Source organism: Neofelis nebulosa, chromosome 9 (genome assembly GCF_028018385.1).
Source record: "Neofelis nebulosa isolate mNeoNeb1 chromosome 9, mNeoNeb1.pri, whole genome shotgun sequence".
NCBI lineage: Eukaryota > Metazoa > Chordata > Mammalia > Carnivora > Felidae > Neofelis > Neofelis nebulosa.
In genome coordinates, this window is record NC_080790.1 from 124,107,541 (window position 1) to 124,134,241 (window position 26,701).

At 43.8% G+C, this 26,701-nt stretch overlaps 1 protein-coding gene across 16 annotated transcripts in view; it reads right to left on the reverse strand.

The window, feature by feature from the left end:
- PTPRT (protein tyrosine phosphatase receptor type T) overlaps positions 1-26,701 on the reverse strand; it is a 1,082,577-nt gene that overhangs the window by 601,671 nt on the left and 454,205 nt on the right. For all 16 annotated transcript variants that reach the window (XM_058685649.1, XM_058685643.1, XM_058685647.1 and 13 more), the window contains one exon: positions 10,115-10,408. In XM_058685649.1, coding sequence (XP_058541632.1) covers positions 10,115-10,408 — 294 coding nt within the window. The remainder of the gene's footprint in view (positions 1-10,114; positions 10,409-26,701) is intronic.

Below are 26,701 nucleotides of genomic sequence, written 5' to 3' on the forward strand. Positions count from 1 at the left end.
CGAACACTGAGAGCAGTTCTGCTGCTGCAGGAAACAACCCTGTGTTCCTGCAGCTTTCGGAGAGTGGTGGAGAGGGGCCAGCTCCACACTGGGTCCAGTTGGGACAGCCAGGAGAAATAGAGCAATGTTTTGCAACTCAGGGCAGGCAGTGAACGGGGGCCACGTGCGCTCCCCCTGGAAATGTAGGGGGCAGGATCTGGAATGGGGAATTCTGGTCAATACTTCACAGCTCTGCTGATAAACTCACTAGCTCATGGGGCTATGTATCTATATTTCAAAAAACTGGGGCAGTAATTACATACACAATTCTGCAAGCTGACTTTTGTTGTTGTTGTTTTTAACTTATCAGAGCATGAACACTGACCCATGCCATTAGATACTCTATGAAAAACATGGTTTGTAATACCAGCATAGAATTCCACTGTTCACACACACACAAATTTATTTACCTATGCTCTTACTGTTGTGGCACTGAAGTGATTTCCAAGTTTTGCCCTTGTAAATAATGCAGTGATGACCTCCATGTATACAACTCCTTCTGTGAAGCTCTGATTATTTTGTTAGGAAAAAAAAATTAGTGAATTGTCTTCTAAATACGCTGTGCCACTTAACCCACTTGCAGAAATGCCTGTAAAAGACTGCTTTCACTGCTCCTTGCCAACTCTGGTTTTTACCAGTGAAAAATGGGTATGTTTTGGTAATCTGACAGGTTAAAAGTGCATTTATTAGATTATCTGTGACACTGGACATGTTAAATTTGTTCTTCACCATTCACATTTTGCTTGACAATTACCTGTCAATATTTTTTAGCCTTTTTTTCTATCACGTGACATTTTTATCAACTTGTTAGAGCTCTTTTTATGTGAGAATATTATCCCTTTCTTCTAAATTCTGTTGTCTTTTCCCATATCCAGCTTACCTATTTGTTTTTTGAATTTTGTTAATACAGTAGAGAAGCTGTTCTTTTCCTTTTCTTTTTACATAGTAAGATTCGACTCAGGGGTTTATTTATTTGCTCTTAATGAGCTGAAAGTCCTTCCGAAGAAAAGAACAATATTTTCTTCTGGTTCTTCCTTTTTTCTGATTTTAATTTAAGTTCTTAATCGATCCAGGATTTATTTAGCGTATCATAATATACATGCAACACATTCTATTTTTTCCAAATTATTAACCAATTACAAATATACTATTTGTTAAGCAATTCTCCATTCATATAAATTTTAATAGCTAGTTTCACTCTATACTGGATTATTCTCTGGGCTTCAATTATTATAGCTATAATAAATGTTGATATTTCACAATGAAATCTCCCCCCACACCACTTTTTTAAACTGTTCTCCATTACTTTCTCCTCTATATTATTTCAGATCAATTTTGAAATCACTGTCAAGTTCCAGAAGGACTCCCATTAGGGTTTTGATTGCTATTGCATTAAACCCATAAATTAATTTGGGGAGAACGGATATCCCCACAATATTAAATTTGCTAATCCAACTACATGATATACCTCTCCATTTATTCAAGTCTTGCTTTATCTTCCTCAGAAAAGTTTTGCAGGGGTTTATGTTTTCATACGTAGTTGCAGTATGTTTCTTGGTTTCCTCCTAAGTATTTATGTTTTAATTGCATTTGAGAACAGGATACATTTTATTATATTTTCATGTGGTTATTACTAGCATACGGCTATTGATTTTTGTTTATTTGCTTTGTGTCTGACCATAATACTGAAATCTCTTAATAATCCTAATACCTTTTTTTTTTCTTGGTTTAGTTTATTCTCTTAGGCTTTGATGCTGTAAGAGTATTTGCTCCTAGAAATAGTAATTCTAAAAAAGTGACTTTCCATTCCTGGCTTACTAAGTAAGAATTCTGATCGGTAATGAAGACCGATTTCTTTCAAATTATTTTTCAGCCTCTCTGGAGATCATATGGTTTGTATCCTTTGACTTATTGATATGAGGTATTATATGAATAGCTTTTCCAGCATTCAACATTTTTCATCAGTGCCTTTCTAGAATAAACCCAACTTGATCATGGTGCCTTCTGCTTTCATAATGATGCTGGATGCTGGTGGTCATAGAGCTTTGTAGCTATGTACTTACACACTCAGTTCCCAGCCAGGCCACCTGGTCAGGTATAAGGCCTTGGGTAAGTCACTTACCTCCCAGATGATGGAGGAAATCATGGCCCCTCCACTAGGCTGCTGCAAGAATTACAAGTAAAATCCTCCAAACAACCTCAATGCTATGGGCCTTGTATATCATAGATACTCAAACTGGGTAGCTGTTGTTTTCATTACTATGAAACAAAGGAAACACACTTTCTTGGTATTGTTATCTCAAGGTCTTCCCAGGTATAGGAATGAGTGACCTCCAGCTGTAACATATTTGGGAGTTACTTTTTTAATCCAGAAAGTCTGATAAACAAAAAAACCAAAGATATTAGATTTAATTATCATTAACACTACCTCTCTGTGGCTTTTTCTTATCTCAACTTTCAAGGTAAGGAGGAATCAAGGAGTATTTATTTCCCCAGGAAGGTCTGTTGGCTTACTATACTTCACCTTCTGAGCCCTAGTTCTCTAGGGATCATGGGGGAGCAAAAAAAATCTAAACCTAACAATGTTTTACAGGGTTTTTCTTGTTACTTTGGAATTTCACCCAAGGCTACAGAACCAGAAAGAGTAAGGAGTAAGTATGGCCGCCTCCTGCAGAGAACCTAAGGCACTTCCAGATGTCCTCCTCAGGTCCTCAGGGGCTGGAAGAGGCACCCAACTGGACCCTCCCTCCTCTCTTCAACACCAGGCTCAACCCACACAGCAAGGAGGCTGGGTGGATTGGGAGGAGAGAGTCTTGGAACCTGTAAACAGGTGTAGGGAAGAAGGCTTTAGCTTTCCAACTCATCTTCCCGAAGCCAAGGGAGGAGTTCCATGGTAGCCACCTGTAGACATTGTGTACATAGAGGGAAGGAGGGGAGAGGGTCTGCAAGAAGAGGAAGGGGACATATCATGTCCCAGCAGATGCCTGCTCATGTGCAGACACCCCCTGGCTCATGTAGCAGCTCCTGAACCAGGTATGGTGAGAGCAGGCTTTCTCTCTCTTCAATCCCTCCTCTTTCCTCCATGGTCCTATGCTCCAGGGGAGGAAGGAGGCACAGAAGCAGCTAAAATGGCAGGGAAGGAAAGGGAAGTGGAAGAGCAATGAGCACCCCTTCTCCAAATAATTTTGCACAGGTGGTTGTCGTAACCATCTTTTGTGGGTGCCTTCAGTCTGGGCTCACCTGCACGACTCTGGCAACCATGTCCCTTTGAGCATGGTGTGGCATGCACGGAAGACCCTCCATCCCTAGTCTGTCACAGTGCTGGAGGTTTCCCCGGTGGTCTTCAGATTCTGCTTTGGTTCTAGGTAGGATGGTGATCTGCCTGCTATTGGCTGATCTTGCTGTGCCTCCCTCAGACTCATGGGTAATCTCACCAGGATTATGACAGGGCAGAGATAGGAGTTAGAAGTCTGTGCTCACACCACCATCCTGCTCAGAAGGAAGTTCCATTTGCTTTTAATCTAGACCCCTTCTAATCTAATCTCAGACCAGGTTATGCTACCTGTGCATTGAAGCTGAGGCTTACAAAAATTTTCTTTTAATGGCCTGGAGTGCCTGGCTGGCTCAGTCAGTTAAGCGTCCAACTCTTGGTTTTGGCTCAGGTCATGATCTCATGGTTTTGTGAGTTCAAGCCCCATGTCAGGCTCTGGGCTGCTAACACAGAGCCTGCTTGGGATTCTCTCTCTACCCCTCTCTCTCTCTGCCCCTCCCCCACTCAACGCTGTCTCTCTCTCTCAAAATAAATTTTAAAAAAATTTAAAAAGGCCTTACAATGCTAGTTACATAGCTTTGTTCTGTTTTCTAGACTCTCAATTTCTCTTTCTCTCTTGCTGTCCCTCCACTCTGCCCTAGAACTGGATGCTGGACTGAAAACATAGAGCCCGCCTAAGGATGCTCACTGAAGACAGTCAGGACTCACCTCTGCTCCCTGTTCATAAGTCCTCATGCTCATAAGCCTTGGCTTCCCAGGAAAGAAAGGGGTCTGGATAACATGCTTCTCTCTCCTACGTAGGACTTAGATTAATCAGAAAAAGAGCAACTCCTATCTCCGCCCCTGACCTCATCATCAGGTATCACTGTAGCCACACATCAATGAACCCAGAACACCTGCAAAGCCATTGTTCGCCATCTTCCCAGGAGCTTAGGGCTTCGGCACTAATCCACCACTGTCTGAGCAAGTAAAGACAATGGCACTAGAGCAGTCTTTTTACAACAGGGTCCATCACACCATCAGTTTAGATTCCGACACCCTCTTCCTAGGCCGGAGACGTTTTTTGTTTTTTGTTTTCTTCCAAATAATGTTCCTTAAGGGGCTTCTATGTTTTGGATTCTCTGCTAGGCTTATAACTTATCTCACTGAGGCTTCACCACAAAACAGTGTATCATAATCTCCTGTAAATGGAAGAAACGAAACAGAGACACAGACAGATGCACTGTCATCCAGATACAAGTGCCACCTTGAAATAAAAACCAGATTCTTTTTGGCTCTAAAGCCCCTATTCTTCTCACTAAATTCTAATGACTACTCTTACTTCATTGAGCTCAGCAATTTGAATTTCTCCTTTCTATTTCCTTAGAGAAAAGAGACAGACACCTATCACTTCAAGTAGGAATCCATAAATATGTGAATAAAATATAATGTGCAATCAAACCTCAGGTGAAGGGAATACTAAGTGAGCCCTCCAAAGCAGCAGTATTGCACATTTCTGGCTGTACAAAGTCACTTTTCATTTGGAAAACCTAAATTCGGCAATACCACAATGAAGTGGGTACCCAGGCAATGGGGCCTTTAATTTACAGGGAGCAAGCAATCACAGGGAACTTCTGATCACCTGGCATGCTAGATTGTGGATTTGTGATTCCACAACTGCAAAGTGATGGTTACTGCCAGAGTCTGGCTCAAGCAGGACCTTTAAGGATAAGGGGAGGAGATTTCCAGAGCACAAGAGAGCTAAATTTGGGTTGCTTAAGACCTGTTTCTGAGATAAGGAGGAATAGGTCTCTTGAGAGTAAAACCGGATCCATACACAAGTGGGTGTGGCATGGAGGCAGATCTGGGTGACAATGAGGGAGAATGTCTTTTGTCTAATGCTGGGTGATAGCTTGAAGGCATCAACAAGCAGGTGCATGGCCCATTAAAAGTGGTACCTGCAGAAAAGATGAACTGGACCAGTGTGGTGTCCACACCTCTCATCATCTCACTGGCCTTCCCCTATTGCTGACCCTGGTCCCCATTCTCAATGCTGTTGACCTTGGTTCTCCTCATGGAATCCAGATAGTTGATGCTAGCAGCCTCTGCTCTTTTAAACCTACATGATATTCTGTTTCCACATAGGACCCCAGCCAGAGTTTTATGATAACCAGACCAATATTAGATAGAGAGTAATAGTAACCACCCAGGATCCCCAGCAGTTAGAAGGTCTGCTATGGGAGCGCATGATCTTCCCATCAGAGATAGCATTCAAGGTGAGGCTGGGTGGGCACCAGACAAGCTTCTAGGACCCAACTAGTATCCATGGATGTCTGCTGTTGGGGATGTGCCAGAGAAAACCACCCACTGTTCTAGATAAGAAAACGTCTGAGAGTCTAGATTATGATCATCGTGTTCTGAAACAGGATTTCCTGTGAGATGATGAACAACCAAAGAAAATGGTACACCCATTCACATGCTAGTCAGTCCAGAGAAACGGACATGTCAGATTTCCTGCTTTAACAATTCACAACCACAAGAGCAACAAGTAATAATTCATTTTATTACAGGCATCTAAAGAGTATTTGGAGCTTTTCAAAGAACTCTGATGTAAATTATCACATATGCACCTCACGCCTGTATCTCAGGAAGGATGGCAGATGATTAAAGAGAGCAAAAGAACAAAACGATGAATGAAAAAAATAAATGAATGGGGCATCTCAAGGGAATAGTATGAAGAAAGAAAATTAGACTGCTTTCATTGGTACTAAGGAGTCCCTTTGATTCTAAAATGCAGATGCAATCAGGTAGTTCTCAGGGAAGATGAAGCGGTACCCTGCTGGTCCCTCCTGGGCTCCAGGCTTCCATATGCCATCACCTGCTATGCATCTTTATCTCAAACACAACATATGCAAACCTCAACTCATTCTCTCGTCCCTAACCCATCTATTGTGTCTTGCATCTCGCCCAACAGTTCCACCACTCACCTCCCAGCCATCCAAACCAGAAGCCATAGAGTATCATCTTTGGCCCTCTTCTCTCACCCCTCCATTCCCTGTGTGATAGTCTGTCCAGGTTCTGGCATCACTGGCTAACAGTCTTGCTCTGAACTCGAGACTATTGAGCTAGGATGGTGCTTTGCAGCCAAACTCTTGAAAATGTCCACCTGTAAAGGTGTGACCCCGTTCCTGATGCACCAAGGATATACCCGGCAAGTGGCCTGTCAGACCTAGCAGACCTGGAATACATCCACACCTGCCCTTGCTGAATTGTCCCCCAGGTATCTTCCTGAGCTATACCCATGCTTTAGCCTGAGCGCCTGCTTTAAGCCTTTGCCACCAATGCCTAGAACAGACCTTGGCCCGGGGAAGGAGCTCAGTAGATGTTTGCAGAAAAGGCCTACAGCCTCCGTGGACTGACTAGACCATGCAGCTGGTCTCCATAGTTGCCAGTCTCCCTACCACGCAAACCCACCCTCAAGAGGACATGTAGACAGGAAACCCCATCAAAGCATGTGATGGGGAATTCCTTGAGCCAAGAGACTTAGCTCTAAGCACTGAATTGATTTGCAATCTTGGGCTGATGATGCTGTACCTTAGCCTTCCTCCCATTTACCTCTCAGAGCTGCCTCAAGGATCAAGCAACATAGTGGGCACACCACCAAAGTGGCACGTAGGTGTGGCACAGCATATCAGTGATTCCTCAATGTGGGTATGCCTCAGCATCACTCAGAGGGCTCCTTAAAGCATAGATTTCTGGGCTCCACTCCCAGAATTTCTGCATCATTAGGTCAGGGCTGAGGCCTGAGAATATGCATTTCTAACAAGTTCCCAGGTGATGCTGATGGTCCAGGGACTAAACTCTGTGAACCAGTGTGCCAGACCATTTTAAGAGCACTGCCTTTCCCCACCGACCTGGTTTTTCTCCCTGAAGTATGCTATTTCAATATTCGACTTTATGTTTATGTTTTACTCTTTTTGCTGTTTTGCTGGAATCTTAACATAGTCTGTAAATTCCTCTGGGCAGAAATTATACCTTCCACACTCCACATTCTCTCATTTTCTGTTTTGCAAAATAATGAGTACATTTCCAGTACGATTAATAATAGAAAAAGGAAGGGGGGGACCCACACTACCAACCCCAATAAACAGCTTCCACAAATGGATACCAGCCCTGGAATCCTCTTAAAAATTAATTATAAGGCAAAGAATATTCTACCATCAGTGGCAATGTGGGAAAGAAGATTATGTTCTTGATGACACATTTTGTAAAATGTGGGTTATTCAAGATTTTAGCTGTAACTTACTTAAACACCACCATTTTTTGAAATATAAAACCACAAACAGCATTTCAACTCATAATTTTTATAGTGATAGTCAGACAATTGTGTTTTCAACATGCAAAATCCATTACACAGTCGTGGCAACAGTTTGCAATAGATTGTAAATTTTTATTGAGATGATCATCTTCCGATTGAATTTCAAAATGTATTATATGATCATCAGCAAATACGTCCAGAGGGGCTGCTAAAGGACTTTCAGTATCATTTATAAAGATCAAAAACCCTGGAAACTCTTAGATTTACCCTGTGGAAAAAGAAAAGTCTCATTGGTAGGATCAAATCAATTACTTTTATGGATGAATATTGAATTGCAAAGCTGAGATAAGGTATTACCTGGTTTAATAACATAATCTTATGTCCTTTTAAAGTAGTAGGTTTTGTAATCAGGTTTCAATAAGGAATTTTGCGAAAGGCCCGCTTTTGAAAATAATCAAGAAAATGGCATTTCTATTTATTATAATGGTCCGACAACATCCAAAGGAATACTCCCAAGCAATGGGCATCCTCACTAACCTTGGGTTATAGACCACCCAGACGCACTACTGAGGTACGTAAGAGTGATTACAGTCAGTTCTGCTACAGCTCTTGTTCTGACAACTCACATGTGTTCCAACATGATTGACCTATTAGGGGACAATCTGAGCATAGCACGAATGTCACATTTGTTATGTGTGAGTCTACACATAGAAACACTATGGAAGCAGAAAACTGCACTCAGCTCCACTGAGCCACGCGCGAGTACAGAGAACGTACCCCCCTCAAACATCGACCTGCTGCCTCTGTTCACAGCACGTGCTGTGAGCCCCAGGCACCCACAGCTGGTGTCATGACTTTCCATCACGTTCAGAAAGCCCTCTTCATCACCACCCCAGCTCACAGGCTGCAACCTGCTTCAAAAGCAAACCCAGGGTCTCTCTGCAAGGAAACACACTCTATGTACTGCAGTATTTATGCATATCCTAAGCCACTGACAGGTGTGAACTGTGTGACCAGTTTTACTATTTTCCTTTTTTTAATGTGTCATTGATGAAGAATGAGCGAAGTACCCTAATCCCATTTTCCCCCATAACCCTGATAGTCTTTATCGCATAACTTTCCATACTACAGTGATTTTCAGGGACGCGTATGTCGCATTATAGAACTAATTGTATTTTGTTTTTTTCTTCCATGGGGGTCGTCGTGCCGATGGGTCCTTCTCTCCCCACCCGGAACCCATCAGTGACTCTTCCTCCCTTGGAATCCAATGGCTCATGCTGCTGCTTCCCTGGTCCCCCCTGGCAGAACCCCGGCACTGTATTCCATGCCAATGGCACAGACTTCTCTATCTTTTCATTGGGGTGACCAATGATCAGTGGCATTAGAGTCAGAAGAACCTGAGTGCAAATCCTGATGGTGCCACTGGTTAATTCTACGACTTTGGACAAAAGGTTTTAAAATATAGAGTCTCTATTCCTTCATATATATGTGAGATAAAAGTACTTACATCAAATGGTTAAAGGGGGAAAAAACCACACTGAGTTCTTTTAACTTCTTGAGTTACATTCAGAGCTGTAACATCTCAGGAATACAGTCAGGGATAAAATCCTAGCCAATATCCCTTATTAGAAACACCATAGAAGCCTGGAGTTCCTGGGGATAGGATACAGTTGGTTCAAAAGAACCTTCTCAGACACAGTCCCAGCCACCAAATTCTTAAGCGACAAACCAAAAACCTCAGAGAAACTGGGGGAGGCACAAGTCCCCTGGGGTATACTGAGCCAGGAGCTTGGAGGGATATAGAATCCAGAGGACCCATGAAGGGACAGTCCCAACCTAGACTGTTCGGTTGGAACTAGGAGGGCCTGAGGGATACAGAGCCAGAAAGCTCTCAAGGACTAAAGCAGTTCCAGAATCCACTGAGAGGCACTTTCAGAGCCAGGAGGTACTCAAGACAAAGTTGGCATCAGGAACCTTTCAGAGACGTAAATAGAACCAGGAACCCTCAGGCAAAGTGTCAAAACCAAGAGCTCATTAGGGTCACAGGCCTAGGCAAGGAATCCTCAGGGACAAAGTTAACATCACAAGCACCTGAGATAGCTAACAAGAATCAGAAGCACACAGAGGTGTAGTCCAAATGAGGCTGTGACAAGGCACACTTTCAGAGCCAGGAGCCCTGAGAGACACTTCGAGCACTAGGAAGCCTCAGACTTACAGTGGCACCAGGAATCCCTGGAGGCACACAACCAGTGTCCTATCCGGAAACACTGTCAGAACCAGGAACGCTCCAGGACACGGCTGGAGTCAGGTGGCTCTATGGGTCCCAGTCATCACCAGAGCCAGGAGGGCCTCGAAGGCAAGACCAAAGCCCTGACTGTTGCTTTCCACAACAGGAAGCACAGTCACATCAAAGAAGTCTAGGAATGACTGTCGCAGAATGCCAATAGAAGGATCACTCAGGGCAACTGCCCGACCTCTCGAAGCAGAGTCAAGAAGGAAGCTCTTACCTGCACACTTGGTTCTGGTGGTGAGCGGAGGCCCTGGTGGTCCCGTGCCTCCCTCCCCCGGTCGTGTGAGCAGCACCCGGATCTCATACTCCACATCAGGGTCCAGATGCCATAGCTTATAGTTGGGAGAGTCAACTATGTGGGTCTCGGCCCAGGTGCCCGTGGTGGTGCGGTATTCCACCTCCTTCAGGATGATGGGGCCATCCCCGATGATAGAGTTGGCATTCGGTTTGATCCACAGGTATGTGGCCCCTACGGCCAGCAGCTCTGGGGGGGCGATGGGTGTGGGAGGCTCTGGAAGACAAGCAATCAGCAAAGGATGTCAGACCCAAATGGTTTACGGAGAAGAATACAAGCATATAAGGACAAGAACAGAATTCCAGAGTGAGCCACTTACAGGAGCCCAAATCCCTTTCATGACTCCATTCACATCCTACCTTAATTTCTATGATTTTTTTTAATGTAAATACCTGAATTGGTATTTCTTCTACCACACGACCATATCTCCATTTAAATAAAGTAAAGAAAGAAGGTAATTGTGAATAAATGGTTTTTCTGGAACACAGCAAAGCTGCCTGGGTTAATATTCTGTTTTCCGTCCTCAAATGAGAACATGCCCTTACTGAAGTGGAACTTGGTTCAAAACCCAGGAGAGTCTGAGGTTTGTAACCATTTCTTTCATAGCAACACATGGATTCCTAGTGGAAGTTCTCCCCCAAATAGTGCTATGAGCCAAAGTAGCAAAAAGATGATGGCAAAGGAAAAATTCAGCTTCTTTTCAACTCTAGCAGGTTTCCTCCAGTAAGGAGGATGTCACAGGCACAGTGTCCTCTGTAGGAATCAAGGGTCAAGGGAAAAGTCAATGCAGAGTTATCTTGCATCCTGTATGGGTTGTTCCTCTTCCACTAAGTTCTATTTCTTCGGTTAAATAAACTAGAATTTCAACAAGCACTTATGGTAGGTCTTTCCGGCAATTCTTAGCCCATTGGCGTAGCTGCTGAAATTAACATTAACTTTGTATTTCTTATTTACCAAGAAATATCACATGCACTACTTTGTGCAAATCTTGGGACACAATCACCTCCATTTTGATGGATTAAAAACAAACAAACAAAGAATCCAAGTGATTGGGTCCCCTAACCAAGATCATGAAGCAGGTGATGGAACCCACATCTCTATGCCTTCCCAGACCAGCTATTCCTTTGGAAAGCTGTTTGCTTATAGACACCCATTTTCTAGAACTCAAACTGGTTATGTTTGTTATTTTTATTTGGAGCAAAAAATAGCAGTGGCAAAGCAATAAAGAAAATAACAATAGGGGTGCCTGGGTGGCTCAGTCGGTTAAGCGTCCAACCTCAGCTCAGGTCATATCTCACGGTTCGTGGGTTCGGGCTCTGTGTAGACAGCTCAGAGCCTGGAGCCTGTTTCGGATTCTGTCTCTCTCTCTCTCTCTGTCTCTCTCTCTCTCTCTCTCTCTCTGCCCCTGCCCCACTCATGCTCTGTCTCTGTCTCTGAAAAAAATGTAAAAAAAAGAAACAATAAAGAGAAAATAAGTCCCCTTATCTACCACTCAATATAACAGCCATTTTTATTTCTCCATGTTCCATTACAATTTCTATTCATATTTTTAATCCTTGTTCATACAGCTACAGTAACATAAAGACCCAATGTTTTTCTTCCCTCACTTCTTAGATTCTAAAGACTTTGCTGACAACATGGATCTTGCCATCACAGTCTTTAATAGCTACAGAACAATCTATCAGGCAATCACACTAACTAATCTCCAATTCTTGGGCACGTGAGTTGTGCCAAGTTTTGCTACAGTAAATAATGCTGCAATGAACATCTTTGTGCAAATGACTCCAATTTTTCTGGTCTCATATTTTCTTGGAACCAATTGCCAGAAATGGGATCTGTCAATGGATATGAACAAATTAATGATTCTTGGAGTAGAATTAGGAAGTGAAGAGTCAGTGGGTGGGGGAGCGTCTGGGAGTAGAGTATAATGCAGATGTGATCAAAACTTTTGGAGGGCCTCTGGGCTATTCAGGTGGGTAAGGCAGGTACAGGTTTCCATCTGGAACTCAGGTGAGAGCTTCGGGATAGATCAGACTCATTCAGTGTTTGCTTTCTAATTAATCACCTACCCACAAAGATTCTCCAGAGACAGAATAATTGCTATGAAACAGAGGTGGAGAATATTTTCTCAGTGTGATTTGAAGCAAATCTTAAGGGACAACTTCAGATTGCCTCTATTATAGCCTGCCATTTGGTCAGAGAAGGAAATTAAGCAGATTAGTCAAGCTAGATGCTTTTCTTTACAAAGCCATGAAGGTTATTACTCAAGGCCTTGTTATCTCAAAGGTGTTTGCAAATTGATTTTTTGACAATTTGTTCCAGGTAGAGAAGTTAAGTTGGCAGGCAGATAATTTCTGAGCTCATCCTTTGTGTATTTTAAATATATAGACCTTTTGATCATCATTGTCAACTCTCCAGAGTCCCCATCAGTCTACAGTGGGGCCCCAAGGGTGCTATTTTGTAGCTCTATGATAACTCTGCTCAACTCCTTAATATAATTATTCACAGACTGGCCCTGGACAGAATTAAGAGCAGCAGACTTCAATACTTTGGGGCTTGGGCCAATCGACTTTCCTCCATGGTCTTTGCTCTGTTTCAGGCATTAGCAGTAAATTGCTGACCACCAGAAAGAAAATAAAGTATCAGTCTTTCCAAATGTTTAGTCTCTTTTCACTTATTTCTGGTGGTAGGTACAATATAGTAACAAACTTTCCCTCGAGTAAATAGATGTCTCCATCTCAAATGACTTACTAGTACACATGTCCCTCTGCAGACTAGCCAATACAATTATCTCTCCCTCTGTCCCCTTGAAGTACATCACAGTGCTTCCTGTACCTGGTTCTAAAACAGCCATCAGATTATTATTTTATTTCCTCTCTTGTTAGTAATCCAATTATAATTGGGGTTCTTTTTTAAAATTTAAATGGAAGTTAGTTAACATATAGTGTAGTAATGGTTTCAGGAGTAGAATTTAGTGATTCATCACTTACATATAAAACCCAGTGCTCATCCCAACAAGTGCCCTCCTTAACGTCCATCACCCATTTAGCCCACCCCCCACCCACCTCCCCTCCAGCAATCCTCAGTTTGTTCTCTGTATTTAAGAGTCTCTTATGGTTTGCCTCCATCTCTGTTTTTATCTTATTTTTCCTTCCATTACCCTTATATTCATGTTTTGCTTCTTAAATTCCACATATGAGTGAAGTCCTATGTTATCTATCCTTCTCTGACTTATTTCACTTAGCGTAATACACTCTAGTTCCATCCATGTTGTTGCAAATGGCAAGATTTCATTCTTTTGACCACTGAGTAATATTCCACTGTGTGTGTGTGTGTGTGTGTGTGTGTGTGTGTGTGTGTGTGTGTGTACACCACATCTTCTTTATCCATTCATCAGTCAGTAGACATTTGGGCTCTTTCCACACTTTGGCTATTGTCGATGGTGCTGCTATAAACATTGGGGTGCATGTGCCCCTTTAAATCAGCATTTTTGTATTCTTTGGATAAATAACTAGTAGTAGGATTGCAGGGTCATAGGGTAGTTCTACTTTTAATTTTTTGAGGAACCTCCATACTGTTTTCCAGAGTGGCTGCACCAGTTTGCATTCCCACCAACAGTACAAAAATGTTCCCCTTTCTCTGCATCCTCACCAACATCTGTTGTTGCCTGTGTTGTTAATTTTAGTCATTCTGACAGGTGTGAGGTGGTATCTCATTGTGGTTGTGATTTGTATTTCCCTGATGATGAGTGATGGTGAGTAATCTTTTCATGTCTGTTGGCCATCTGGATATCTTCTTTGGAAAAGTGTCTGTTGGTGTCTTCTGCCCATTTCTTCACTGGATTATTTGTTTTTTCAGTGTTGAGTTTGATTAGTTCTTTATAGACTTTGGATTCTTTATAAGTCACATGTATGAGTGGTTCAAAGAGAAGTAGGGATATGAGACACACTATTGTTTTTTGTAAGCACCTCTCTTTTTTTAAATGAACAGAAATATCAGGTTTATCAGTTCTCTCTGAGACGAACTTCTCAAGTACACAATGCAAGAAATATGAGGCCATCTAATCCAACAACTGGAGTCATGAGAAAGGGAACCAAGGCCAGAGAGGGTCTGTTTACTAGAAGGTGGGGGCAGAACATTAGAACTTTGGGCCCTAGCAGAATTCCTGCTCCTCCCTTTTTCTTCTCGTACTTCAGATGTTTAAGCAATTAACCAGAAGGATCTTTCAAGGGAGTCTATGCAAGTAGTTTTTAACTTTTGAGGATACATAGGCCCTTGCAAAGATCTGGTGAGAAATTTCAGACTCTTTTCCCAGGAAAATGCACATATGCCCACCATTTCAGGAATTCATGAACACTTCTGAAGCCTATACATGAACCCCTGAAGAGGCTATGCTGAGAATAAAGGAAAAGCACAGAGATCCTGCTTATGCACCACATGCCCATAATACTTTACACTTCTTTGAGACCCTGAAGCCACCCTTTGTTGCAGGGGCTAAAGCCAGGAATACAATCAGTAATACAAAATGGAACTTGGTGTAAACTTCACAGATCTAGTGCTTCTAGGCTCCCAGCATCCCAAACATCTGGGTGAAAATAAACATTCTAAGATTTCCATGGGATAATGTGAAGTAAATGTCTAAGTCCCTCATGGCCGTGACCCACCTAACACATTAATAGATTCAACATTTGGGCTAAAATATTTTATGGATGAAGACATGACCCTACCCATGAGATGCTATATCCTAACTAGAAATCTTCTACGAAGGCTGCCTTAGTAGTTTGTGTTGCTATAACAAAATACCAAAGGCTGGGTGGCTTAAACAATAGGCCTTTATTTCTTAGAGCTCTGGAGGCTACGAAGACCAAGGTCAAGGTGCCAGATAACTCAGTTCCTGGTGAGAACCCCTCTTCTTGGTTTGCAGATTATCTCCTTGTTATGCCCTTCCATGGTGGAGTGAGAGTGAGAGGGACAGGGAGAGGGAGAGGGAGAGGAGCTGGTCTCTTCCTCCTCTTATAAAGGCACAAATCCCATAATGGGAGCTCTACCTACATGACTTCATCTAAACCTAATCACCTCCCAAAGGCCTCCACCTTTCTAATACCATCACATCAGGGGTTAGGGCTTCAACATGTGAATTTGGAAAGGGCAGGGGGCACACAATCATGCATTATATAACAGAGGCTTTGTTTTCAAATGCATCCTTCTCTTCTCAAGGTCATGGTCTTGAGATGAACAACCTTACAGAACTCTCTGTGAAAGAAACCCCAACCAGTATGTACTCTCTGCTTCTCATGTGCCAGACAGAGTGCTGGGTATGGGGACTTTAGTGGTAGAGAGAAATGCGAGCTCTCCGGACCCATGGAACGAGAGCATAAGGCAGTCAATTAAAGCAGCAATGCCAATAAAGTGGAAGGTAAAGGTCATGATGGGGGTGGTAGAGACAGTTAATGAGGTCTACGAAGGGACCTAACCTGGTGCAGAGGGAAGCTCTTGCAGAGACAAAGCTCACAACCCTTGGGCCTTAAATTCATGTTATATTTGCAAGCAAAGAGAGAATGTCTTGGGGGTCCTGTCGATCTGAGTTGTTTGGGAAGATACCATACAGGCTCAGAGTGGTAAGCAATTAAAACTAGGTGCTCAGAACACTCTTAATCCACTCATCCTACAAACACTGAACACCTGCTATTGGTCACATGCTGTTCGGAGCGCTGAGGATTCAGTGGTAAACACAACAAACACAATCCTGGCTGCCAGAAGCTCACATTCTAGCTTTCCTTCAAGGACTGCCAGAAAGAGAAGTAATAAGAAGGTAATTCAGAAGCTGAGGAGGAGGAGGAGGAAACTGGAGGAGCCCAGGTGCGTGCTTCTGGATCAACCAAATGATGTGCATCCGTACAGCAGAATACCGTACAGCAAGGAAAAAGGAACTACTGACACACAGCATGAGTGAATCCCAAAATTATGTTAGGCAAAAGGAGGAGAAAAGAAGAACGCATAACGATTCCATTTACATGCAAAGTTCAAGGAGAGGCAACATTGACCTATGGTGATAAACAAATTACATACCTGTGGGAGCAGGTACTCACTGGGATAAGACATAAAAGAACTTTCTGGAGTGTTGAAATGCACTGCAGACTGATTTGGGTAATTAAATAATAAGAATAGTGTTCCCTCTGGTTGAGGTGACTGCCTGGAAGGGAACTTGAGAAAACTTTCTAAGGTAATAAAAATTTCTGTATCTTGACTAGGGTTGTATAACTCATCAAGCTGCACTTCCAGTATTGTGCTATATGTCAATGATGTGTTTTTAAAAAGTTTAAGGAAAATAAAGAAACAAAAATATGGCTTACCTGTGGCCCAGCAGGTGGGAAGAATGCCACTAAATTTTACCGAGAGATGAACCCCAGAATACCTGGAGGAAGGAGCCTCTAATCACATATCGTTTATCTCCAAATAATTCTATCAACATCATCAGATGCTTGAATTCCTATTATTTTTCAGGACACACCAGTTCTCATCCATGAGGCTTTTCACATATGAAACCACGAACCCCCTCTATCTACTTGATCCTGAACCATCAACTGTATAGCTAGGAATAAGTTTTTCACATTTGGTGACACACTCTGCTGACAAAGTCTGGAACCAAATCCAGAGGAACAAAGTCTGGCCTTCCAGGAGCTGAACTTGGAGACTGCACTGGCCCCTTCCAACCAGGCATCAAAGCACTTCAAGGACAAGACTCTGTGAGCCACCCACACGTAAGTCCTGGGCAGCAACTGCCCTGGACCTGCCAAGGCTCTCCTTCAACACGTAGGTGGTGAGGTGACCCCTTAATATAATTCTGCCTTGTCCTCAGGCAGCAATCTCTAGACCAATTCTATCTTTCTTTTTCCTGCTGTGAGCACTTGTAACAATTTGGCTCCCCAGAAATTCCTACAGACAGCAAAAGTGCTTCAAATAGCTAGAGAGCAAGCTTTGTACGTATGCATTGTCTGCTCCAGACAGAAATCAAACCTTTGGAGAAAACCTGAATGTTGCTAGGACGTAAAGTGACCCTCGACACATTTAAGGTGGATATAACCTGGCCTCTGATGCTTTCCACCACCCACTGCCCCCTATCTGATCACCTAACTGCATCACTATTGACTGACCCATAAAGAGTCTGCAAGAATGCCCCCACCCCATTCTACCCACCAACATACACACATACCCTCATACTACTTTATTATTCCCACCTCCACACTTTTGCACATTCCAGTTTTCCCGATTAGAACATCTTTCCTTTTACTTTTAATCAAACCGGGCCCATTTTTCTTTTTAATTCTGCTTCATAACTACTCAGCTGTACGACCACAGGGCACATAATGGATGCTCAAAGCATCATGCTTGTTAGATATTCTACTGACTGGCACACAACACTGTTTCATACAATAATGAATTAAGGATCAAAAAGAAAAAGGGAGACTAGCTGGAGATCAGGGTCCAAATCCTTCTTTGACCTGCCTTTCCACTAACCAGCTCTGTGACCCTGGACAGACCACTCAATCTTTGAGACTCTCAATGTTTTCATCTTTAGAATGAAAAGATGGTTCTACAGTTCTAATTAGAAAAGTATCTAAAGTCTCCACCAGGAACTGTAGGGATTCTATGTGCATATGTTCACTGACTCTAACCTGTGTCTTGTCAACCAGAGACCCCACCTTCTCCTTCCATGGCATGGACTCATGAGGTCCCTGAGCAGAAGACACAAGTAGACATAGCACTAATTTACCAAAACATGCCTACCAGAATTAGTCTCTGTGCCCTAGCCTAACATACAGTCAATAATTTTTGATGTCTTATGCAAAAGAAAACATTTTATAAGTTTCCCCTAAATAAGAGTTTGGAGTTGCCATGAAGAGATAAAAAAGAACAAGAAGGAGAATATCACAGAAAATAGTGGATGGACATTCACACTAAGGATTGGAAGTGTTTGGGGAGAAGACATCAAATACGTGGAACAGAACAATAATCAAAGACATACCTAAAGAAAATTTCTTTGAAATAAATGGAGCACTGAGTTTACAGAGTATAAAGAACATAGTGGGCTCCTGGAAAAATCAATGATGAGACTCAAAATTAAGCACAAACTGATAATACGTTGAAATACAAGACTAAAGAAAAGTTCCCCCAAGCATCTAGAGACACACAGATCTCCATCAAAACAAAAAAGACTAAACAATTGGTTCTCAGACCTCAGCATTTCAATTCGAGATGCTGTGATGTAATGGTGAAACTGGTGAAAATAGTAGTAATAATCCCAAATGACTGCAGTGGCAACTAATATGTAACTACAAAATTTTATGCACCTGTCACTGTTTCTTACTGACTTAGAATAACTCACAATCTTCATAGTGACTCTATGGGTAGATACTAGTATGATTCATTTTTTACTTAAGAGAAGAAAGAGATGCAGATTAACTTTCCCAATGTCCAACACCTAGTCATTCAAGAAGCCAGGACTGGGGCCCACGCAGCCTTAGGATGAGGGCAGAGGGAGAGGTCCCCAACCATAACATAATACACGCACACGGGTTTTAAGAGGATGTTTCATGACCCAAGAATTTTAGAGCCAGCTACATTGTGGTACAGTTGCACAGCCAACAGAAAGACACTCTCAGACTCTTCCTAAAAAATGCAAGAAATACAATGTCTGCTTGCCCTTCCTAAGAGAAAAGATCACTTGAAGAAAGGCCCCAGTCCACCTTGGGATGAATCAAAATCCTAACTTTAGGATGGGGGAATTCAGATACTAACAGGATTTATCTTTTGGACACATGGAATTTCTCTGAAATAGTCTCTCGCTCTCCCCCCTTCTCCAGGTGACTCACCTTCCTTTGTCCTTCAAGAGAGCTCTCCTCTGGGATGCCTTCCTGGATCTCACCTCAAAGTTGTGTTCTCTGTGTTCTGTGGTTGTGTTAGCCCAGGGTCCCAAGAAACAAAGCTTGAGACAAGGATTCTGTGCAAGTCATTGACTGGAGGAGTTTTTAGGAGGCATGGTATGGGAAAGGTCAGGAAGCCAAACATGGATGTAGTTTGGAGCTCTGGAGCATTGAGTGCACAACCTCACTTGTCCCTCACTGAGGCAAGGGCATCAGCCATTTGCACCGTTGTGTTATTAACCAGATACAGGTTGCTCTGGGGGTGCAGGCACTGCACGTCAGCCAAGCAGCTCCTGTGTGGCTGAGAACAGTTACCCCGCAAAGGGTGCAGTCATTTCCTAGGACTTCTATAACTACGTACCACAAAATGGGTGGCTTAAACCAACAGAAATTTATGCTCTCATAGTTCTAGAAGTGAGACGACTGAAATCAAGGTGCCAGCAGGGACATGCTCCCTCTGAAGCCTCCAGGGCAGAATGCTTCCCTGCCTCTTCTACCTTCTGGTGTTTGCTAGCAGTCCTCAATCTTCCTTGGATTATAGATGTGTCAGTCTAATTTCCGTCTGTGTCTTCACATGGCCTTCTTCTCCATGTGTCTGTGTCTCTACGTCCAGATTTCCCTTTTCTGATGGACTCCAATCTTACTGGATGAGCACCCACTCTACTCTAGTATGACCTCATTTTAACTTAATAAATTACATCTGAAAAGACCCTCCTTATTTCCAAATGTGGACATGTTCTGAGGCTCTAGGAAAAACATGAATTTGGGGGGAACAATCAATATTAAATCCAGTACAAGGGGCAACTGTGAGGCTTTAGCTGCACCCATGGCCACTAGGGGAAGGGTGCACCGTCCTGGGGATTGGGCACCAACAGCATCCTCTGGAATTGACACGGTCCTCAGTGCCCCTGGGCACAAATTCATCACAAAATTTGTACAGCACACACAGACTATTCGCTGATGGATCTGTCTCAAGGACACAGGCCAAGCCATTTTCGCCTATGTCCCCAGATCCTATCACAGCACCTGCTCTATGGTGGGCTTGATCCTGGAGTCACAATACTCCAGCAGTTTTACCTCCCCAGCATGGAAGGCCATCCATGAACATTTACTCTTCCCTTTTCTGGCACAAGTACTGCTAGTTCTTAGGATTCTAGGCAATTCTTTTTTCTATGGCTCAGCTACCTTTTAGCCAAATGCAGCTGATTCTGGTGGCACCCAGACAAAGTTCTCTTGACTTATCTAGAGGTCATGTGTGGTTTTGGTGGATAATACCACCATGAGCTGATGACTTCCTACCTCCAGCACCTGCATTTCCCTGGCTGGTAGCTTTCTACAGCTGCCAGAGTTTGATGGCCCCACTGTAGGGTAGACTGGGCATGCCAGGGTGTTATCACTCCCAGGTACAACTCTTTCCCAATGAGGAATATGAGGAGGTGGATAAACACCCCAGTTTCTTTGATCCTTGATGGAACAATGGGCCTGCTCTACTCAGTCTTTTTTTTTTTTTTTTGATGTTTGTTTATTTTTGGGAGGTGGGGGGGGGGGTCAGAGAAAGAAGGAGAGAGAGAGAGAGAGAGAGAGAGAGAGAGAGAGAGAGAGAAAGAGAATATCCCAAGCAGGCTCGGTGCTCACAGCAGCAACCCCGATGTGGGGCTTGAACTCATGAACTGTGAGACCGTGACCCGAGCCAAAGTCAGATGCTCAACTGACTGAGCCACCCAGGTGCCCCTTTTCAGTCTTTTAAGGGATCACTAGTGGGAATGAGCATCAAATACCTCCCAGAACTACCAGTTCATTCATGCATCCTTTAGGGGAAGCCTTCCTTCCTTTCCTGCCTCACTCTTGCAAAATGCTGTTGCAGGGTCTGGTTTTGGAGAAATCCAAAGTAAGGCATTATGAAAACCAGGGCAAGTTACTTCTCTGTGACTCAGTTTCCTCATCTGTAAAATGGGGGTGATAACAACACCTCCCTCATGTGGATTGCCATGAGGATAACATCAGGTATTCTAAAAAGTAGTCTTAAACAGTCCCAGCACATTGCAAGTGCACTTAGTTGACACTAAGTTGGGAGGAAACTTAGTTGGTACCCTCATTTTGTGGCCCCCATAGAAAGACACAAAGATTCTATTAAATGCATTCCCTTTCTTGTGTCAGGATGAAGAGGGGCTGCAGTAATGTCAGAATGTACTCCTGCCAACATTTCCACAAGCCAAGTACATTTAAGAGCTTGGCCTCGGTCTACTTAACACAGTCATGTTGCAACCAGTGAAGTCATTTAAAAATGCATAATTCAATACCGACTTAGCACCAGGCGAGATTTCATGATCTGTAACACTCTGTCTGCGCCCTGCTCCTCTTTTTCCCCCAGCATATTGATATTTTTGAGATTACTCTTTGCTGGGTCACTTCCCAAAATTAAGAACAGAGTAATCATTCCAGAAGAGCCTTTCTTTCCTTGACTGCTAATCAAGAGTCTATCTCCTTGAGGGAGGAGCCTAGGAGAGCCTAGATTCTAAACCTTCAGAATTAGAGGCCATGTCACAGAAGCATTTTGTCATAGAACAGCACAGGTCCATGATCCGGCATCATTTGACTCTCTGCCCCACCCTTTCCCAGCAGTCTGGCTATGGAGAATTGAGTGGAAGAAACTTGGGCCTTAGCCAGTTTGGGTCTCTGAGTTCCAGAGACATCCAAGTCAGTAACACCTGCGGGATGCAGAGAGCTATTATTATTCCATGGGACAAGGGACAAATGCTCTCTCAGCACCATGTGCCAGCTCTACCCCAGGATTTACACATATGAACTCATTTATTCCTCCTATCACACTCTGAGGCAAGTACTATCATAGTATCCATTTTACAGATGAGGAAACCAAAGGTATGTGCCAGTTACTTACCCCCAGACCTTTGGCTTCAAGGCCACCCTATTGTAACTGGCTCTGTGATTCTGGGGCAGGGATTCTACAAACTGCATTTTGGATTCCCTTGCCAGCTTTGGCTCAGCGCTCCCAGTGGGAGGCTGTATGTGGAGACCAGGAAGGTGGAAGAGGGAAGAAGATGCTCTGCAATCTCCCATCTGCCCCCACAGATGCAGTACCGTCTGTGGCCTCCCTCCTCGGAGGACCAAGCATTCCCCAGTGGGACCCTTGCTCCATACTCCTATTCCCTTGTGTTACCAAGGCCCCGGGTGTGACAGATGCTTCCTGCAATTCCTGGCCACCTTAGTGTCCCAACATTTGCTCTGGCAATCTCCCAACATGTGTGTGATTCCCTTCAATAAAACTGTCTGTCTGAAATACCTACCATGGTTTGGGGTTTCCTTCCCGGATCCTCACTGACAGAGGAAGACATTATAATTATCTCCACTCTGCATGTGAGGACACAAAGGCACAGAGGTTGAGCAAGCTGCCCAAAGTCCTGCAGCTGGGATACCTGGGATGGCCCACTCGGGTCTGGGGGTTTAACACTTGCACTGAACTGCCCCACTGTTCTCCACACCCAGGGCAGCTGGAGAGTGGGGCGGGCAGATGAGAGCCAGGGGGAGAGTGAGGTGGGCAGATAAGAGCCAGGGAGATAAGGCTTTTTCTGTGTTCACTGAACAAGTACTGAGGGTTGGTTCTATGTTCTGAATACAGTGAGTCAAAGCAACTGTCTCTACCCTGGATGAATCTAAGAGACTAGGGAGGGAAAGAGATGTAGGAATCAATACACTGCAGAATCAAGTGAAAAAGGCTGGACAGCGGCAGGCTAGGGTCTTGATGACACAGAGAGGAGTGTGGTACACAACATAGTGGTCCTCAGAAGATGTCCATGTCCAGGGCGGGGGGGGGGGAGGGGAGGGTGGTGGGCTGGGTGGCTCAGTCGGTTAAGCATCTGACTCTTGGTTTCAGCTCAAGGCATGATCTCATGGTTTGTGAGTTCGAGCCCCACATAGGGCTCTGCACTGACAGCACAGAGCCTGCCTGAGATTCTCTCTCTCTCCCTCTCTCTCTCTCAAAATAAATAAACTTAAAAAATTAAAAAAACAAATTAAAAATAAAGATGTCCACGTCCTGCTCCCCAGAATTTTACAGGGCAAAAACATCTTCAAAGATGTGATGATGTTAAGGATCCTGAGCAGGGAGAGTATCCTGGAATATCAAGGCGGGCCCAATGTAATCAGAAGGCTCCTTATAGGTGAAAGAGGAAGGCAGAAGAATCAGAGTCAGAGAGGGGTGGAAAGATGCTGAACAGGTAGTTTTGAACACGGAGGAATGGGCCACTAGCGAGGAATGCCAAGTAGCCGCTACAAACTGTAAAAAGCAAGGCAACAGTCTCTCCCCTGGAGCCCAAAGAAATGCAGCCCTGCTGACCCATTTGACTTCTGAGCTCCATATTTGTAAGATAATGAATTTTCATGTTTTATGCCATTGAGTGTGTGGTAATTAGTTACAGTGGCCCTAGGGAAGTACTGGGAGGAGGGAATCAGATGAAGGAAATGAGGGAACACTTTCTGGAGACATCAGATCATGAAGTCATGAAAGAAGAAGAGAGACTAATCGGCACCTGGGAGGGAAGAGCCTTCACTGAGATGAGGAGAGACTGGGTTGTTGAAGAATAGCATCACCTGCTAAAACATAGATAGGGCGGGGGGGGGGGGGGGGGGAATGGCAAAAAGGCAACTGGAGAAGTCAACATGGACCAGATAAGCAAGGGTCTTCCTGAGGATCCTGGGCCTCATCCTGAGGCTTTGTAAACAGGGATGTGACACGGGCACCTGTTCTTTCAGGACAACTCCTCAGTGCAGGGTGAAGAATGGGTCTGAAGGAGAGACATGAGAGTCAGGGGACATCATGTCGATCGCTGAGAGAGAAATGATAGATGTCTGGGCCTAGGTAATGGTCATGAGGCTGGAGAGGCAGAGGACTAGACACAGATTTAGGTGACTGGCCAGGACTTGGTCACTGATTGGATTGAAAAAGGCAGCAAGGGGGATGGGACCAGTATTAGCACAAGACTAGGATGCACCAGGTCAGGTGAGTCCTGGCACATGCATGCCTGTGGAGCCACAGTCGTGCTCTGACCTCCATGATGTCTGCCTGGTCCACACTAGTGCCATCTACCTCAGGCTCCCTGCCTGGCATCCCAGAGCGCTACATGGCTTCTGTGCACAAGGCCCAATATTCTGGACTCCATCCCTTTGCATTTTTGTATTCATTTTCACTTACAATGGGCAGTGAGACAGACAGAGTTTGGCTTATAACCTCTCTCTTAATTTTACAACTTTGGGCAAGTTAATTAATTCCCCCTCAACCTCAGTTTCTTCATGTGTAAAACCAGGGTAACAGATATATCACTGGGTCCTTGAGAATACCAGATGCAAATCTCTGAAACATGACAGGCCCCGAATAAATGTGAGTTATTCCCCTCTCTCTCCCATCCCTTATGGCCTCCCACCTTGTCTTTCTCCCCATCCCACAGCCCCCTCCATTATAAGGCCATTCCACCATTTCTCAAGCCTCCTGCCATCTCCACTCTGAGCATCTGAGCAGCACTCAGGCATCTGGGGCTCATGTAGCACATGCGATGAAATCAATTTCAGCTTTATGCATGAGGGAGCTGCTAATCTCCCACTGGGACAGGCAACCCACACTCAACAAGCACCAGGGGGAAAACATGGCAGCCGTCTTAACAGAACACGTCTGAGAAAAGCTGGAGTAAAGGGAAAGGAGGTGGTAGGGAGGGAGGGAAGAAATACGCAAATCAGGGCAACCTGAGTCCAGGCAGCTCCATCAGTTGCTATGCTACCAGCCACAGTGAGAGAGCAAAGGAAGGGAGCTGGGGCTTTAGAGATATTGTTATTTTGCAAATTTCTCCCCTCCGAACATCCCTGTGTGCAGGGTGGGAAGGGGGAGATGCCCAATTCCTCTCTAAGTTGCCCAAATGACCAAAGTGACCCAAATGGCTAAAGTAACTACAAACATTCACTGCTCTCAAGGAAAAGGCATCCAGATGGATTAAAAGAAGAGACTTACCCACAACTGCCTGCTCAGCATGTGGGGGGAGTTGAAGAGGTGAATGCCCCCCTTTATGGAAAGGAACTGAAAAAGTGGCTTCATCCAACCCACCACCCCTGGCCCTCATAGGGCTACTTCTATGTTCTGCCATATCCAGTGCAAAGACAGAGTTAGCATTAGCAGGCCTAAACAGCAGCCCTTTGAGAAAGGACTCTGGAGCAACAGAACATGGCAAGGTCTCATTAGACCACGGGTCACTATCACCATCCCTAGAAGCCACAATCCTGACTCAGGCAGGCAGACACTGGGCTCTGATAACAGAATTGGTGGCTTCATGTTGAGACCCATCATAGGCCGCTACAGGTGGGTATTTTTGTGTTAGGGAGAGAATATGCACAGAGAGAAAGAGGGCAAATTTATTGGTTATCACATTTCAGGCACTATTCTAGATATTTCGAACATCTTAATCATGTATTTCTTAAGCACAGACAAGAGGGAACCCCAAGAAATACAGAGCAACCTCTGAGGGGATCTACAAAGTGACAGTTTTTAGATAGAATGCCTTCCTGGGACAAAATTCAACTTGAAGACAGAACGTAAAATAAGCTTGAATTTTTACATGCATAAATGGTTCCACGGGAATACCACCTTTACACAAAGTCTTTCACAGAATACTTCCAAACTCATTTTATGAGCCTATGATAACTGTCACACCAAGACCTTACAAGGATATCACAAGAAAAGAAACTTTCAGTCCAATCTCTCATAAACAGAGATAAGAATCCTATACATTATATTAGCAAACGAAATCCAGTGATACATAAAATGAGTAATAGATCATGACCACACTGTGTTTATTCCAAGACTACAAGATCAGTTTAGTATTAGAAAATTAATCAGTATAACTCATCGTATTAACAGACTAAGAGATAAAAATCAAGTAAGAATCTCAAGAGATGCCAAGGAAGCATTTGATGAAAGTCAGCATCTATCCACAATAAAACTCTTAGCGAACTAAGAACAGTGGGCAAGTGCTTTAATCTGGTAACAAGTATCAAAACATAGTAAACATCACAATCAACAGTAAAATACTGAATGCTTTCCCCCTGATTTCCCCCATTTTACTGGATGTTCAAGCTACTGCAATGGGGCAAGAAAAAGACATAAGAGATACAAGGATTGGAAAGGAAGTAATAAAGCTTTCATTATTCATAGACTATGTGATTGTGTATGGAGAAAATCCCAAAGAATCTCAAATTATGATGAAAATCAAAAGCGAGTTTAACATACTTTCGTATATTAAAGTCAATGTACTTTGCCGTGTCGTATGCTAAGTTTCAATCAACAAAGAGGAAAGAGCTTTGAATCATTTGTACAATATGCATAAGCCTTCCTAACCCTGCTTCTACTTCTGCCCTCTTCAGATCTATTCTCCACCCTGCAGCCCAACTTATCTTCCTAAGGTAACAACTACATTCCATTATGTGGCCTCAAACACCATGAGTGAAGTGGCCTGTCTGTCTGTTCAGCCTCGTCTGCTGCCACTGCCCCTCTCGCTGCACAGGCTCGAGACACGTACATCTGTTT